This window comes from Mytilus trossulus, chromosome 4 (genome assembly GCF_036588685.1).
Source record: "Mytilus trossulus isolate FHL-02 chromosome 4, PNRI_Mtr1.1.1.hap1, whole genome shotgun sequence".
Taxonomy (NCBI): Eukaryota; Metazoa; Mollusca; class Bivalvia; order Mytilida; family Mytilidae; genus Mytilus; species Mytilus trossulus.
The window spans coordinates 5,893,474-5,911,913 of NC_086376.1; the positions used below are offsets into that span (position 1 = coordinate 5,893,474).

Sequence of the window (18,440 nt, forward strand, 5' to 3'; positions counted from 1 at the left end):
ACACCCGCAAGTTATTTTCTGTAATAACCCTATAGAGTTATATCTCTGACTGATTTGTGTGCTATTGTTTTAAAAATATTATTTTGTTTTTTGTTTGTGTATTTGTTATCATGGTTATAGATGCATTTAGTGTTCTAAAAAATTTGAAAACTTGACGTCACATACGAAACAATGACGTAATGCAATACATTGCGTCACGCCCAAATGACTGTTCTATTAGACCTATTTTGAGGGAAAATATTTCTTAATCTTACATATATTTAAAAAAACTGACTTTATGTAAAATAAAAAAAGAGGAGGGGTGTGATAAAGGTGTGCATCAAAGTTTCTCAATATGGATTAAACAGTAGGCTACTTGTCAAATATTCAAAACTACTGTACATGTACTACTAAACATGTGATAAATGTATGTACTATACAATGTTGACTGCAATATTACTATTTTGCCATTTATATCAACTGGGAAGAAAACTGCTGTAACAGAACATGTGAAAGCATGAATGCATTTGCATAGTACTTTTAAAAAGTAAGAACTCTCTGCATATCATGTACATTGTATACATGTATGGATTATGTAATATGTAACTGCCTCCAGATATGGCCACATATAGTGAGATATTGAGAAATTTTTAAAGTAGTAGGTGAAAGAAGGAGAAGTAGTAAGTTAAATCACTCTGTTTATTTTTTTCAGATATGCCAGACATATAAGAGTTAAATTGTAATGGACAAGGAAGATTCAGATTCTAATGGTAAAGGATCACCTTCAGATCCTGTTAAATTTATTATAATGGATTCTCAGTATGAGTCAGAAGATCCAGATATAATGCATCTACCAGCTCTACAACAATCAAAAGTAAGTTTTGTCTATATGTAAAAGAAATAATACAGAGTTCACAATAGTATTACAGAGTTCACAAAATCTTTTTCCCCTTGGAGGTCCTTGAAGAAAAACTGCTTGTCCTTGTTACTACATGTACTTCTATAACAAAATAACAAAATTATGTCAGTCCTTTGCAAATTTTGGTGGTCAAACTCTTCTACCACCACTTATCAAGAACTCTGCAGTGAATAGTCAGTCTGAAGGTATTCATTTCATGACAAAAACTAAAGTTTTAATGCAGACTGAAGTAAACACAGGTAAATTTGATTGCACATTGACTTATACATGTACACTGTTATTGATATAATGAATATGAAAATAAGTCATAGTATATGTACATAGAATATGAAAACAAAGAAATTGACATAAGGGTTTATCATATACTTGTATAAAATATTACTAAAATATTACAGTTCAATAACATTTAAAAATATCAAAAGGCTATGAAAGGATTACTAGGTTAATTGACCAGATTCTTAAGAATTTCCATAGCGGGCTGATAAAGGTACTGCTTCCGGAATGTAATCACATGCCTTTCCGTTAATTTCCGTGACGTTTATCACATGCAACTTCGTGCATTTCCGGTAATTTGATTGAAACGACAACAGAACGCGGGTAACGGCAAGTGATAAGACTTTTCCTAAAATAGTTGAGAAGCAGAAATGAATTAAGTTAAACTTATTTGGAAAGATGAGGTGTTAATATTATTAAAGAACATGACAAAACAAATAAATGCTTGTTCTATCAATAAAACAATTAAAGTAAAGAATTTGTTTTGGTTTTCTGTAAATATTTTCTGAAAGTGCAAAGACAAACAAATTTAGATTTTAATAGTTCTTGTCTATATATCTTCTGCTGAAGTACATGTATATGATAACAAGATAATTACATGTCATTTTTCATATTAGACCCTTTATCGGCCCTCGTTCATGATATCAGCCCTCAAGCCTGCGTCTCTTGGGCTTATATCACAACCTTGGGCCGATAAAGGGTTTGATATGAAAAATGCCATGTAATAGTCTATACTTATTCAATAGGAAAAATCAATAACAGGAGTTTTGAACTTGATAGTATCAGATGCCAAAAATGTATTGATAGACATGGTCAAGTCATAATTTGTTAGATTATATCAAATATTTATGAAGCTTGTACATGTACAAAATGTATGCATATAAAAAAAATTGTGGTATGATTGCCAATGAGACAATCCACAATTGACCAAATGACACAAAATTGACAACTACAAATGTATAGGCCATCATACAGCCTTCAACAATGAATATAACACAGCAAAAAACAAAACCCACTGAATAATTGCACACTCCTGAATTGGGACAGGCTCATACAACATGTAGCTGAGTTAAACTAATAAGATAGTGCCTTATTCAGTTATATAGTACAGTGGTAATTTATATGCACAACTTGTGTTTTATCATTATTACATGAATGTAACAGTTAAAAATATGGTCTTAAGACTATGGAAAAGACTGTTTTCTTTGTTGTGCAGTGTTGTAACACTGTTATGATATATTTGAAAATTTACTGTTATAGGTACAGTCACAAAGAGGGAAAGACAGTCAGTCAAAGATATTAGAGAACCTAACAAGAACAACTATAGAACAGAGTAAGATTTACATCAAGGATTATATATAGAATAATACATGGCAAAATCCGTATCGCATGCTGTATCACCACATGAAATCAATATCAGTTCCTATGGCCGAAGGTCTCGAGGGCTGATATAGGTCGAGTGGTGATACAGCATGCAATACGGATTTTGCCATGTATTATTCTGTTTATCATATATTTTGATAGAATCAGATTTATGGGATATCCTTGTTTTTTTAAATAGTCTGAAATTATCAGCTAGCAAAGACCCATTGGTTGTCTGCTCTATGGTCGGGTTGTTGCCTCTTTGACACATTCCCCATTACCATCATGATTTTACTATATTTTTCCAGCTGACTAGGTGTTTTTTTATAGACATCCTTATTTGCTTAATTTCCACATCCTAATGCCCACTATAATCTTATTACATTCTCAATATATGGTAAAGACCATGGGTAATGATTTAAAAAAAAATATTGAATTTAGTTGAAATGATAGGACATTTGTTTTTAGTGGGAACTCATTTTTTCCAGGAAATACAGCAACTGAATGTCATAGGTCAATCGTTAGGTATGCGATAAGGGTTTTGCTATGCGATACAGGTTTAGCCATGTGCTACGAGGTATTCAATACAGGGTAGTTGATACAGACTGAAAAAAAGAACCTTTATTAGATAAACAAAGTTGCTGTATTTTGTACTAAACATATGATAAATGCTAATATCAAATATAATAATTGTTAGTCTTTTAAGAAAAATTACTTGCTTGTCTTCCATAACTATAGTCATGTTTTGATGTGCACTTGAGGTATATCAACCATAATTTGTAAAGATAATTACCCAACTGTTAAATCAAAACTTTAGATTCTTTTGGGATTTAAGAGTATAATGCTTTTTCTTAATTGAATTGATTTCAGCATTTCCTTTTGGTAAAACTATTGTCTTTATATTACAGAAAGTGTCAATGTTTTAGTATCTGATAGTGAGTATGACAGCCATGGTAAATCTTCTAAAAGGAGATCAGCAAACTCATCAAGGTGATTATCTAAGTCAGTGTTACATCTTATTCAATGTTGATGTAAGGTTGGCAGTAAGTTCAAAAGTAAACTTTAACTTTTCGCATCATTTTACACTAAGTGTATTCCAAATTTTTGTGGTTCCCATGAATGATGTATTTTTCATTTATAAACATATGATTAGAAAACATTTTTAAATGTATGAAATTTAAAACAGCTAATAATATTTGATAACTGTATACTATGTCCAATTATATTGAACAATTAATGTTCCTTTGAACTGTATAGTTACATGTTTGAATGTAGCTATACAGGAACTGTTTTTGTTTCATATCCATACTCATAGAACACTTTGAAATAGTTACACAGGTACCGAATTTTGTGACAAGAGAGAAAAAAAAGGAAATCGTGGATACTTGATCTCTGTTGTTAAACATATTCTACACATTACATTATGAAATCCATGGAATGTTTACCACACAAACAATTATAAATCCACACTAATACATTTTACTTGTTATTAGTGACTCTGTTATAATGATTGTTGAATCTGAAGACCAAAGTGTGGCTGAATCAGAAGATCAAATGGAAGTTACAGTGATAGAAAGAAAAGGTATAATTACACCCAAATTCTTCAAGAAGGGGCTTTATTGCATTCACATTACACAACAGGTTAACTACACTTTATGACTTAATTTAAATTTTTATCATTTATTCACTGTACAAAAACGTGTGTGTATTTGACCACCAACCATAGTTGAGATATTGCATTGCTGTCCTCTTGAGTCCCATTTAGGATTTATTGAACATCCCTTAACATCCCTTAGTAGATTATAAAAACTAGTATATTAAAAAAGAGAAATGGGAACAACTGATTCAATAAATGGAAACAGTGAAACATTGTTATAGTTTTTGAGTAGTACGTTTCAGTTATTTTGGTTTTTTTGTATGAAGTGTCTGAAGTTTGTTATTTCTAGTCTGCAATTTTCTTTTTCTATAAATTTTCAGCTGAATCTAGTAAAGGAGTTGAAAAAGAAGAAAAGTCAGATAGCGGTTCCAGGTAAAATCAGTTAAAAGTATAAGACAAATATACTGTGAGTCATGCTCATCTTAAGTGGCATAACTTAAACTGTACCAAATTAAAGAAGACTGTTTGCAATAATGTAAAAAAGCATGTTGGAAGAAATTTTTTGTAACTAGTTTTATTTATGGAACCAGGTTAAATTATCTTTAAAAATTAATAGAGTGAGGTGAGTGTAAATTTTCTCATTGAAAATAGCACAAGCACATATTAATTTACTTTTTATTCCATTCTTAATAGTTAAAAGTGCAGATATCATTGCAAATGTAAGTACATGTACTATTTTCTATGGCTTCAAATTTACTACTTGATATCTTGATTTTGCATAATTTAATTTGACTTTTGATCATTTGAATTTTATTCTTTTTAGCATTATATCAAGCAGCAAACAAGACTTGGGAAAATATGCAACTGCTGAAATGTCCCACACACAAGGAGCAAAGCTTAGAGGTCACATGTTTCCTAAAAGTATTGATCCGTCTGAGGTGGATTTATTTCCTGACGATGAAGGTATTACATAGGGTTTCCTTGCTTAAGAGAGTATGCTTGTTCAGACTTTTAAAGAATATTGTTACTTGTGTGATTTATTGAAGAAAAGATAAAATTATGAATTGAAATGGGGAATGTGTCAAAGAGAAAAAAACAACCAAAGGCCAACAATTGGTCTTTAACATGGATAATCCCGTAATTGAATGGAAAAACTTTAAATGAATTTGTTTTAAATGTGATTTTATTTTGTTTCAAATGATGCAAATGGTTCATACCAGACTAGTAAGTTACTAAAAAATCTGTTTTAGTTATAACAGCCACACCTGCTGAACATATTGGAAGTCTACACTTGTCACAGCCTATGTTAGTCCCAGAAACTGTAGACGATGACATGTAAGTATTCAACAAAAAACTTGCATGCTGATATTTTATGTTTAGTGTCAAAAATTCCACACCAGTTTTCTCAATTTATTGTTTGGTATCTGCAAAAAAATATTTTATCATACCAAAATTAAAAAGAAGATTTCAACAAATTCAAATGATCTTTTTAGATATTTGTATTTTGAATAAGTCAAGACTGACAGATATGACTCTGTAGACCCTTGTTATAAATTGTAAAAAGTAATAGCTTCTTTAAAAATAAATATTTAGCATGTATAGTTTTAAACCTCGTTCTTCTAGGCTTTGTGTTGAAGACCATACTTTGATCTACATATTGTGACTCAGATGGAGAATTGTCTAATTGGCACTCATACCACATCTTTTTATGTTGATTTATGTTTTTCAGGTTTGCTGTATCACCATCACAAGACAATTTTCCTCATATTATACCTGACTCACCAACTAATGGTATATATCCAATTTGATTTTTATTTATCCCGTACACCTTAATTAGAAGGTTAAAGAGTGTATTATTGAAAGAAATGAAACCTTTCTTCAAGAATCTGTACCTGTTCATAAGGGTATTTTATTTTTTGCAACATGAATTGTTCCAATGAATTAATACAATAGCTTAATCCAATATCTTTTGTCCTCTGAAGAGTTCATTTAATAGGAACTTGAGATTTCTCCATGAAAAGTGGACTATTCATTGATTGATTTGGTTTAACAAAAACACAAAACTGTGAGTGATAAAATACATGTACCAATACCTAAAAATATTCATAAATAGTTTATGTGTAAATGTTCCATTATTTTTTATGCAACAGATTGTTTGGTTTCCCACAACAAATCATTTATGAATTTACTTTTTGTTTTTGCTAGTTTATATTCATAAATTCATTGTATGTTTTTGTTATAGTTTTTACAGTAAAACAATTGACTTCAAAATACACTGTATATAACCATTTTTTAATAATAAATATTTTAGTTTGTAATGAAGCTGAAGAAGAATATGACCCAACAGCAGAGCAAACACTGTCAGATCAAAATGTGGATTTTAATGTGAGTCAATGGCATTATGTTCATCTTTCTAGTAAAGTGATTGAAAATTTTGTTAAAAAAATTTGATACATTTAAACTCATTGTTAACCCTTTCGCCGATGATTCCTGGTTTACCAGGATTCACGCTTCAGACACCTGACGATGAGTTCCGTTTTACCGGGATCGAAATACCTCTTTTATATTTCCCGCTCAAAACAGTGCAAACATGAGTTATCTTTCTTAGATGACTACCCGGATAAAAGGCTTCCATTTGTTGAAAACTGTGTCAAAATCAGAGGAAATATACAGAATTTACGAGAATTTGACAAATGTTTGAAATGAGGGAACATTTTTTTGGAAAGAATATGGAAGAATTGAAGGCAAACTAGTATACTTTTTTATGTAAAATGTCGTTTTATGTAAAAAAAAAAAAAAACACACTTGAAATGGACATTGTTCAGTGTGAGGAATTTGTACAGCCTCATAAAATTTTTCAAAATTTTGCCGTTTTGGGTTAAAAAATTACGATTTGGGGTCAAAGAGCAGAATTTTCAAAATTTCACCTAGATAATGCCAAAAATCTGAATATTTTATGAGGAAAAAATTATCAAACCATGAACAAAACTGTGAACATGGTGTTAGTGAATAAAATAAAGACACAAATAACTACAAACAAGTTTTTATAGACATCTATTATGAAGATCTCCCACTTGAGTAATAGTAGACAGGGAAGCCATCGTCTCCGAGTAGCTTCTGTCTGGGCAGCAATTGGTAAAAGGGTAAATATGAAGAAAAGGAGTTTATTTGGTTTTTTTTAATATTAAACATATTCTATTAACAATCACCTGTTACATCAACCCTCAGTTGCCCAGAAAAAAACTAAGGGGCCCCCAATTTTTAAAGTCTCATTTGTCAGGGGAAAAGCAAATGATAAAAAAAATCCCACTATAAATTATTAACATTAACCTTTATAAATATTATCTATCCTTGTACAAATGACATTATGTACATGTACCTGCAATCAAAAGGAGTTTTGATACACATGATTGAGACAGCAAACCAAGGACAAAAAACTAAAAAAAATCAAGGGGTCAACATTACGTCTTCAATAAATAGATAGTGTCTCATTATTTGTCTGTGTAATATAGGAAGTTTATCAGGGAATTTTCTAAAGTCACATAGGTTTCCATAATATCATTAATATCAATTTTAGAGATATAAACATACACATCTTTTATTTATTAGTGCTTGTAGACTTTAATTGTATCTTACAAGTATTTCTTAGAGAGAGAGAAAATTGAAATTTCTAATAACCATTCAAATCTTGCACATTAATAAATTAAAGGGAAAATGAAGGGAAAATCAATGTCCTGCCAGCAATTAATTGATTTTTTTTGCTTTTTATTTAACTTCAGGGAACAGTTGTCAGAAATATATCTCAGAAGTCTAATAAAAGTAGGTCTGCAACCCAGGAATCATTCCATCTTCACTTCAGCTGTACTGAGTATTCACCAAAACAGGTACTTGTTTGTCTTTAAACTTCATCATATTTGTATACCTGAAGTTGCCAGTAACATGGAGTTTTGTAGCTATTTTTTTCTCCAACATAAAATATAAATTGACTGTTTTTAAACATTGAATATACTATGTCAGTAGACATTTGTTTGAGTTTTTATTTAGTCCCTTAAAGTTCAAACTGTTTTGAATCTTTTGATCAAAAGAAATAAAAGTCAAAATACTCAGTGGGATAGCATCGATCTTTTCTGTTATAACATTTTTCCACCAAACATTGCCCTTTATCCTAAGATATATGTAATAGGAATACACTGCATTAAATTTTATTATATGTCTGCATTAAAACTACTCTGCTTTGAAGGTTTATGCATGTCTCTTTTCATACAATAAAAAACAGAAATTAGACCCTTTATGAACTTTAAAGTTGGATAATTTTCAGCATGGGGTTTAATTATGATTTCTTGTTCCTCCAAACTATTGCTAGGTTTGTTCGAGAAGATGGTGGATGATGATTTCATTTCAACTTGTTCATAAAGTTATGAACCTTTTACTTTCAATAACTGATGGGTTGTTTAAATCTGATTCATATAAGCATCTCTCTTGTTATTATTGATTGCATAATAAAGCTTATCTTGGGTCCTCCACCACATAGGTTCATAGTAATGCTTGTTATTTTCAGACGGAAGAAGAAGCTTCAGTCCAAGTGTTAGAGAAATCTGAAGATGTTATTGTTATAAGTCAAGACGGAGAACAAGAAGGTACAGTTATCATTTTCTGTTAAATATAATTTATAAAGCTTAAAGCATTGTTTTCAAACTGTTTTACTATGCACCATATGTAAGCAATGAGGTCATTAAGTGTTACCCTTGACTGTCCTTCCATCTGTCTTTCTGGTGGTGGTTCCACCCTTCTGTTCTTCTCATTTTAGGATCAACACTCTATATTAAGTTTGCCAGATGCAAACTTTATGGAACTCATACACATTGCAAAGAAGTACAACATGCACACAGAGTTTAAATTTGGGCTGTGAGTCATTTTATTGCACTGGGGTTATGACCATTGTGGCAAGGCTTCTGACAATGGATCAAGAAGATAGACATAAACTGTCAGTAGAAAATTATATTGATGAGCATAATACTACAAAAGCATCAAATATTCATTTAGATCACAATATCATATTGGTAATTTTTCTAATATACTAAAATAATTTATATATGTTTATTTTTGCTTTGATTGTAAAATATTTAATATCTATGTATTTGGAACAGACCAAGGATTATCACAAGAATTTATGTTGCATTTATCCCAGTCCCAGTCAACTCAAAGGGGAAGTAAATCTATAGATTCTAAATCACAGAGTAGTGAAGGTAAGATTTATTATACAAGAACAATTACTGTTATTCAGCTGACTTTTATAAGTTATATGGTTTGCTACTGACCCCCTTATGGATCCATAGAGGGTTAGTAAAATCCATAGGGGTGAGGCAGAAGGAGAAATCCCCTATGGATTTTGTTCACCCTCTATTGTCTGTAGGGGTCAGTAGATAACCATAAAATGAATTTATTGCAAACTGGACTTTTTCTGTTGTGTTTTGTTGAAAAATAAACAATGAAACACAGCAACACTAATAGATGACGCCACCATTAACGCGTCATGAACCCCTTATGAAATTTACTAACCCCCTACAGTCTCATAGGAGGTCATCACGTGACAGTGTTAAACCAATCACAACGTGATAAAGCCCAATATTGAAAAAAAATACTCAACACTGATCTATTTTATAGTTATTCACTTTCATTCTTTATCCACTTGACGAAATTCACAAATGCAGATTTACTCTTCAACTGCCTAAATGTTATTTTTATTTTTATCCAAAAAGAAGTACTATGCTCCAGCTTGTATTTATTTTTAGCTCACCTGGCCCCGGCGCCATAAAACTATTTGAGTAAAGTTTTTTTACTCAGCCTGAGAATTTTCTCAATTTTTTTATTCTCAGCAAAATACACCGCCATAAAAAAATTCTCAGATTTTTTTTACTCAAAGTTAAGAATATTCTTAAATATTTGAGTATGGCCAAGAGCATACTTAAGTATAAAAAAAAATCTTAAATGTTGCTATTTAGGGTATTTGATATAAAATTACAATTGTTAATAATATTTTTTTTAAATTTTGAAGAACGTCACTAATCTACACAAACCAAGTTGTATCCAAAAAGAGCATACACATATTTATTCAGCCCAAAATTTTGTTCCATATATTTTGTAGAATAATTACTCAATTTTGTCAAAACTGTAAAAATTGAGGTTTCAAGGATAAAATATAGTTTAGGTGTTCGGGTTTTTTTTCTTTCTTTTTAAATAGATTAATCTCTCTTATATCTACTTTTTACAATTTACTACTGCATGGTACCTTAATAATATTGCAATATTGGTACCTCATATCTACAAACAAAATATATGTATAATCAAATATACCTAATGTCACCATTTCTACTGTTTATTATCTTAGATATCCAAATTATTACAAAGATGTAAAATAATTTCCCCCTTGTTTGGTTTTAAACAAGTTTGAAATTGATAAATGTCTAATGTGTGCAGTACAGTAACAGATTCGGGGGAGATACAGACGAAAAATATATCATGTGAAAATCATGATACAGAAGGAAATTCCCATATGCATGATCAGAACACAAGAATTTTACAGAATAAATATTTCTTACAAAATACAGGAAAAAGAACCATCCCCAATTCCCCCCTACCCCTTATAAAGACCCTCATATATCATTGTGACGGATAGTTTTGTTGGTTCTATTTAACTGTTTTTTATTTTTGAAAAGAATGTTTGAACACTTGGTGTTTTTAATAAATGAAATGGGGAATATATGTCATGCCTTCTCACACGACGTTGTACGTTCAATTTCTTTTCCTGTGCAATATGATCAATTTTTCGCAAATTAAGTTAAGAGGGGGGTAGGGGGGTCATTAAAAAAACTATCTGAATTAAGTTTTTTTTATCCTACATTGAACTTTTGATGTCGTCCCTAAATCGACTTGATTTCATATTATAAAAATCTCCGGTTTGTTGTTTTTTTTGTTGTGTTTTGTGTTTTTGTTTGTTTATAGATCTGAGCAAAAGAAGTAATAAATAATTAACTAAATAATGTCACATAGTATCTTCTAATGTGTCGTCTGAATTCATAATGTATGTTATTGGTTGGTCTTAATGTTTATTTGGCATGCCATACTCGATAGAAGTGCGGACGTGAAAGAAAGCATCCTTCATGTAAACGTCATCGCATATTAAGAACTTTGTATTACTTATCCTAATTTAAAGAAATGTAATGATGAAAATATGTTTATATGGCTAATGGGTTGTGAGAATCTAGAAGTTCTAAAACACTTATGTAATTTAATAATCAGTCTCTGGACTGAGAGGGATAAACTGATAAAAATGTAAATAATGCCAATTCGCTGACCCAATGAATCATTCATAGACCAAATTTAAATTTTATGGCACTAATGGTATCCATAAACAGCTTAAAATCATTTTTACATGTTCAATATATGCATATAAATATCTGGTTTTAATTTTACTTTTGGGCTCATTTTTTTTATTCTATATTTTGTTATTTGCATATCATTAAGAATTAATAATAATCATTGTAACAAATTGCTTGTAATTAAACTGCTCTTTTAGGGCGTCTTTGATTGACAATAAAAATATTGTATTGTATTGTATTGTATTGTATTATATTCCAAGGAGACAACATTTTGAAGATTTCGCCATTATTAATAAAACATCATCATTAAAACGTGTATCTTAATAGACAGAAGTTGTATGAAAATAAATATTGGCACCAACATAAATCTGTTGGATGTAGAAATCATCTTCAAACTAGGTGTTTATTTAGAATAGACCATTCCACGGATATTACATGGTTAACAAATCTATGCAGTTTTCAACTTTGTCTAGTTTTCCAGACTGAAATGATTTGGAATAAATTATGGTATAAATTAATCAGAGACATACAATTAAGGAATACCATTATTATGTCTTAATTTGTATAATGTTTTAACAAAGACATAATCTTTATAAAACAAAACAAAAAAAACTGAAACTCTTTAAAAAGTATATTATATATTTATAACAAGCTACGGGTAAATAACTTAAATATTTTGAGGTCTTTGTCTTTTATTTCAAGCCACAAATTATTTGTGACTTTATATCATACGACTTTCTGCCCATTGACAGATGCTGACAAAGCGTGCAGTGTCCATTTGTCAATGCTTACAAAATGCTACTTGTCATTTCATCCATCATGGATTTTTTTTATGTTTTACATCGTTGATAAAGAGATAAAAGCTGCCTTTTTGCGAAGTTTGGTACACTTTTTAGTTTTCAAACATCTATTTTACCGCTTACATCACTGAGAAAAAAATTCTCAACTGAGAAAAAAATACTCAGCTGAGAATATTCTCAACGTTGAGAATATTTTTTTATGGCGGATAAAAAAGTTCTTATTCTTAGCTGAGTAAAATAATTAATTCTGAGAATATTTTTTTACTCAGAAAAAAAAAGTTTTATGGCGCCGGGGCCTGGCCCAAAGGGTCAAGTGAGCTTTTCTCATCACTTGGCATCCGGCGTCGTCCTTAACTTTTACGAAAATCTTCTCCTCGGAAACTGCTAGGCCAAATGTAATCAAACTTGGCCACAATCATTATTGGTGTATCTAGTTTAAAAAATGTGTCCAGTGACCCGGCCAACCATCCAAGATGTCCGCCATGGCTAAAAATAGAACATAGGGGTAAAATGCAGTTTTTGGCTTATAACTCAAAAACCAAAGCATTTAGAGCAAATCTGACATGGGGTTAAATTGTTATTCAGGTCAAGATCTATCTGCTCTTAATTTTTCAGATGAATCGGACAACCCGTTGTAGGGTTGCTGCCCCTGAATTGGTAATTTTAAGGAAATTTTGACATTTTTGGTTAATATCTTGAATACTATTATAGATAAATAGATAAAGATAAACTGTAAACAGCAATAATGTTCAGCAAAGTTATATCTACAAATAAGTCAACATGACCAAAATGGTCAGTTGACCCCTTAAGGAGTTATTGCCCTTTATAGTAAATTTTTACCAATTTTCATTAATTTGGTAAATTTTTGAAAATTTTTACCAAATAATTTGTTCTGTTACTAATTGTCAAAGTTCATTATAGATATAATTGTAAGTAGCAAGAACGCTTAGTAAAGTAAGAACTTTAAACACATCACCATCAATAAGACACAATTTTGTCATGAATCCATCTGTGTCCTTTGATTAATATGCACATAGACCAAGGTGAGCGACACAGGCTCTTTAGAGCCTCTAGTTAAATATGTAATAAATTGAAATTTCATAAAACATAAAAGATTTTGCTGCACAGTCTGATGGCTTATGATGACATGATACTTATGAGAAGTTATATAAACTGAAGTTATTACAATACATTGCACTACTACTCTTCAAATTTGAATGAATAACATCAAAACAATGTGCCCCCAAGGGTGACTAGGGAAATAAAATATGGTCTCTTGGTCTTCTCCCAACCAGCATTAAAACGCTTGCTGAAGTGAGTCGTCTGTTTGGCTGTGTGGGATGTTTCAAATTCATATTCACGTCCAGTCAGAATGGGGACGTTTAATTAGATGCCTTGTGTAAAGAGAGTACCACACTCTTTGCACGTTAAGAACCCTTGCAACAACTCTTAAGGGGTCCGTAGGTGGCCTGTTGCAAGGCAAAATTTCTGTCTCTATCCAATATACCCTTATTTTCCAGTGGCAGTAAAAATTTTCCAGACTATCATCCTGAATGGCTTATATTATGACAAGACCTACCTATTGTATTTATTGTTAACTTGTTTTCGTCCTGAACATGAATGAAGTATTTGCCATTGGACTTTAAGCAACTAACAATCAATCAATAGATAAAAACAACATTCTTGAAAAAAGTGCTACATGTACTTTATTTTCAAAATTTTGTTTTAAATAAATATGTTTTCTTTCAAAAATTTCAAAATGGTGGGTCTTTCCTTAGTTATGACATGCTTTAGTCAATGAGAAATAAATTGTAACATAAAAATTGCATTAGAATTTTGAATATTTATCATGTATTTCAGGTTTTCATATTAAACTACCAAGAGAAGATGATCCCCTGCTGTCATCACAAAATCAGTTTGACAAAGATGTAGTCCAGGTTGAAAATAAACAAATATCTCAGTCAAAACAAGTGTCATCTCAAGGTCAGCATGATCAGGAAGAAGATATGGTTACTCAAACACCACAGTATTTTCCAAGGCAACAGACGTCTCAAGAATATGTAGACAAATTTACAAGTGAAAGGGAAGAAAATACTTTCAGTCAGAAGACAGATAAATCTTTTAGTCAAAGAATTGAAGGAAGTCAACAAAGGTATATTAAACAAAAACTCATGATATTACATACAGATGTATATTTGACATAGCTATAAGGGTTAAAATAGAGTCCCAAATTTTGATATTCTGTTTTTTATGTATGTCATATTTTGTGTGTGTTTTTAGAAAATAAATCTGGGATAAATGTTTTCGAACTGATATCCTGTATAAAGCTCTTATAATTTGAAGATAAAGGGGTTGCTATTTAAAAAAAGCAGAGTGTTAAAACATTGTCCAGTTCAATATGGTCTTGTGTTAAGCCCAATACTCTGTCTTCAGTCATGTTTAACTTCCCACTTTTGATGTCAGAGTTATTTTCAAATTCTTGTTATTCTATTAAATTCTGGATTATACATTCTCTTTTAGAAAACAAGTGTAAAAATGTTGCTTAATGAATAGACAGAAGCTCTAATGTCAATGAACTTTTTATTTTTAATTAAAGGACACCATTGAAGCATCCTCCATCTTTGTCTATAGAAATGATCACAACAGAGTCACAAGTTTCTGAGCATTCTTTCAAACTCAACAGTAAGTATTTGTTCTTATTGTAAAATTAATTGATGATGTCAATTGTAATTCTGAGACTGAGACCTCCATATTTTAGACTTTATAGTAGGAATAAGATAAAAAAAAATCAAAAATTGTTTAAAAAAAATAGTTTTTTTTAATGGACAACCATATCCCTGTCTCCTTCATACCCATCTTTGGCTTGGTGGCTTCTGCATCTTCTTCTGATATTCATCATTGAGTGGAAAGATAACTTTCCTTAAGCTAAAAAGACATATCCATTGTATTCATCAATTGCAATATACTTCAAACCATCATTTTATTGCAAAAATCGCCACTAGAAAAGTAACACAATGAAAATTCATCACAAATATGTAAAACCTTGAAGAAATTGGCTAGAAAAGACAAAAAGCAAAATATGTTATCCATGAAAATATGTCTGTGTACAGTTTGTATGCATAAACACATGCATTGAAATTCTTTGTATTGATGAAGCTAAATAATTGACAGGACCAGACGTACATGTTGGAAGTGAACAGTCTCCTCAAGAAGATACCAGAACAGATGTATTTAGAAAAATAAAATCATCAGACAAATCTACTTCTAGATACCAAATTCATGATGACAGGTAGGAAATGTTGGGGTATACCTTATTATAAATTACTGATCATTTAATTTACAATATAGTTTTAACTGTGAAAAAAAATCAAGAAACTAGATTTGTCTTGACGAGCCAGAACTTTTTAGCATAAGGAATGACATGTTCTGGAACAATTGCTAATGAAACAAACTACAAATAATCAGTACATTATAAAGTTGATAGCAAAAAGATTAAGATCAGGTGTTTCTATTTTTTTGTGTTTTTAGTCCTATCTCCCCTTTTCAATACATTCAAGTTGCCAAAAGACAGCATAACAAGTCACCCTGACCACCAACTGACAACACCCACAGAAAAAAAAAACAGTCAATAGATAATTTGAGCTATTTTTTGTAAGGAAGATTTGGATTCTCAGTTTTATGACTTGATACCTGGATATTTATCTCTCTCTCCCTACTATTACCAGCTTATATTATATTTTCTAAGCATCATCAACTGATTTTGTCAGCTTTTCAAACATCAATCTATACCAGTTTTAAATAATTAAGAAAATCTGAATGTCTTCTATTTGATAGTTATGCATAAAGAAATAAAATTCACTGATTTAATTTACATGTATGATATACCGGTATTGCTTTAAAAGAATTTGATTTTATGTTATTTTGAATTTCAGTGATGAAGAAGTATCATTTAAGACAGTTGAAGGCAAAGAAGAAAAAGAAAAAGACAAGAATTTAGATGAAGAGAAAGAAGATACTCCTCCAAAACTAAAAATGATCCGTACAATATCAAGTGAAGTGACTTCCACAGGTTATCAAGGCAGCATTGAAAGTTTACAATCATCAGCTCATCCAAGAGAAACTTCAAAGCAGCCTGAAGACACTACTGCTCAGCCTGAAGACGCTACTGCTCAGTCTGAAGACACTACTGGTCAGCCAGGATACACTACTGGTCAGCCAGGATACACTACTGGTCAGCCAGGATACACTACTGGTAATCAAGGATACACTACTGATAGTACAAGAGACACTACAATCCAGCAAGGAGACACTATTGTTGAGCCTCAGGATAATACATCCACACATTCAGTCGACATTAATCTCCATCCTTCAGGAGATGCTTCCAGTCATCCAAATAATTCAATGTTGGATGTTGACAAAACTCAATCATATGACACGGAAAAGTATTTAAAAATTGCAGAAAATTCTAAGGATAATATTGAAATTTTGACAACTGAAAAAGATGTATATGCACTCAATGAGTCTACTGTTGACAATGATAAGATTGTTAGTGTTGATAATAAAAATCTGCAAAATGTAGATGTCTCCAGAAAGAGTCCCCAAGTTTCATCACAGAAGACACCATCTCAGAACTCTAGCACACAAGAAGAACAATTGAAAAATGTAAAAAAGAATTCCAAAACTGTTACAGTGAAAACAGCTAAAAGTTTTAAAGAAATAAATGTAAATGTTAGAAATAATGGTAGTGGAAGAGAGACATGCAACAAGGAACCTGAATTGACTGGAGCACAACATGATCCGTATGAATTCCATGGTAGTCAGTCACAAATTACAGAAGATATTGAGATGAAAAAGCCTGATGAAAGCAAAGTTAACCCAGTGGTAAATAGCTCATCACTTAATGCAATTAATGTAAATGTATAAGTTACACAAAAAAGTCCTTAGGACATGCACAGTAAAAAAACTAATGTATAAATTAGTGTAGATTAAAGTGATATAGGACTTTTAGTGATCATGAATAACCATTGACAGACAAAATAATACTTAGACACTAAGAAAAAAAACCTTTTTAAAATACAATTTTAAGATAGATAGAAAGTATATAAATTTCTTGAGAAATGAGAACAGTGAAATTAAAAATGTATAATAAGTAGTATCGTTTTTTACAAACAACAAATTGGAGTAATTATTTATTTTATAGGAATACTATAGAACAAGAAGGATTCCAACACAGCCTGGTGAAACTCCACCTTCATCCAGAAAAAGGAAAAGGAAAGTCCATAAAAAGACCGGTCTGAAAAAAAAACCTGCAAAAAAGTCTGCAACAGAACATCATGTCTGTTTCAGTAGTCCTGTAACTGAAAGTCTGACCACTCCACCGTCACAAACAATTAGTGCCAAAAACCTGTCCTCTTTATCAGAAAAATCAGAACTTTCTAAATATCCAGCAGCTTTAGGGAGTATTCCAACCAGGACTGGTCAACAAATATCATCAATATATTCACCTCCTCAGGACAGGATTGAAGAAGATTTTCAGAATCCTAATACACCTGTAACTGTGTTAAGAGAACCTATAGTAGCAGATCAACAACATTCACCCACCACATCCACAGATATGGGCCCTCCAACATCAGTCCCATTGTCTGCTAGGAGTCCCACCACATTGACAGTAGTATCAGCACTTTCAACTGTTACAACACCATCAACAACAGCTGGCATGCTGACTAGAACAGAAACAACACCTTCAACAACAGCTGGCATGCTGACTAGAACAGAAACTCTAGTGTTGCCAGAAAGTGGTTCTCAGTTAGAACCTGGTCAGGTAAGATGTCTTGTGTTTTGTTGAAGAATATGATACTTGAATATTGGTGGAGCCCTTTTTAGATAGCTGATAGGACCAATTTAAGGCTCTGTGTTGTAGACTGTACTTTGACCTAAAACGGTTTACCTTTACTAACTGTGGATTGAATGAGAGAGTTGTCTCATTGGCACTCATACCACCTCTTCTTATATCTACATATGTCATGTGAATGTGAGTAAACTATCCACCTGTCCTCAAGAAGTGGATTTAAACATCTAAATGTTACTGGCCTTCAACAATAAGAAAAACCTAAACTGTACTGTTAGCTGTA

At 31.4% G+C, this 18,440-nt stretch overlaps 1 protein-coding gene across 1 annotated transcript in view; it reads left to right on the forward strand.

The window, feature by feature from the left end:
• Nucleotides 1-18,440, forward strand: part of LOC134714410 (TP53-binding protein 1-like) — a 46,347-nt gene that overhangs the window by 1,801 nt on the left and 26,106 nt on the right. Inside the window, exons 2-18 of the mRNA XM_063575650.1 lie at nucleotides 692-853; nucleotides 2,432-2,504; nucleotides 3,442-3,523; nucleotides 4,027-4,115; nucleotides 4,511-4,562; nucleotides 4,954-5,093; nucleotides 5,381-5,465; nucleotides 5,860-5,921; nucleotides 6,442-6,515; nucleotides 7,910-8,014; nucleotides 8,689-8,767; nucleotides 9,278-9,376; nucleotides 14,170-14,461; nucleotides 14,906-14,991; nucleotides 15,481-15,598; nucleotides 16,242-17,190; nucleotides 17,510-18,130. Of these exons, the coding sequence (XP_063431720.1) occupies nucleotides 722-853; nucleotides 2,432-2,504; nucleotides 3,442-3,523; nucleotides 4,027-4,115; nucleotides 4,511-4,562; nucleotides 4,954-5,093; nucleotides 5,381-5,465; nucleotides 5,860-5,921; nucleotides 6,442-6,515; nucleotides 7,910-8,014; nucleotides 8,689-8,767; nucleotides 9,278-9,376; nucleotides 14,170-14,461; nucleotides 14,906-14,991; nucleotides 15,481-15,598; nucleotides 16,242-17,190; nucleotides 17,510-18,130 (3,138 nt within the window). The 5' untranslated portion in view covers nucleotides 692-721. The remainder of the gene's footprint in view (nucleotides 1-691; nucleotides 854-2,431; nucleotides 2,505-3,441; nucleotides 3,524-4,026; nucleotides 4,116-4,510; nucleotides 4,563-4,953; nucleotides 5,094-5,380; nucleotides 5,466-5,859; nucleotides 5,922-6,441; nucleotides 6,516-7,909; nucleotides 8,015-8,688; nucleotides 8,768-9,277; nucleotides 9,377-14,169; nucleotides 14,462-14,905; nucleotides 14,992-15,480; nucleotides 15,599-16,241; nucleotides 17,191-17,509; nucleotides 18,131-18,440) is intronic.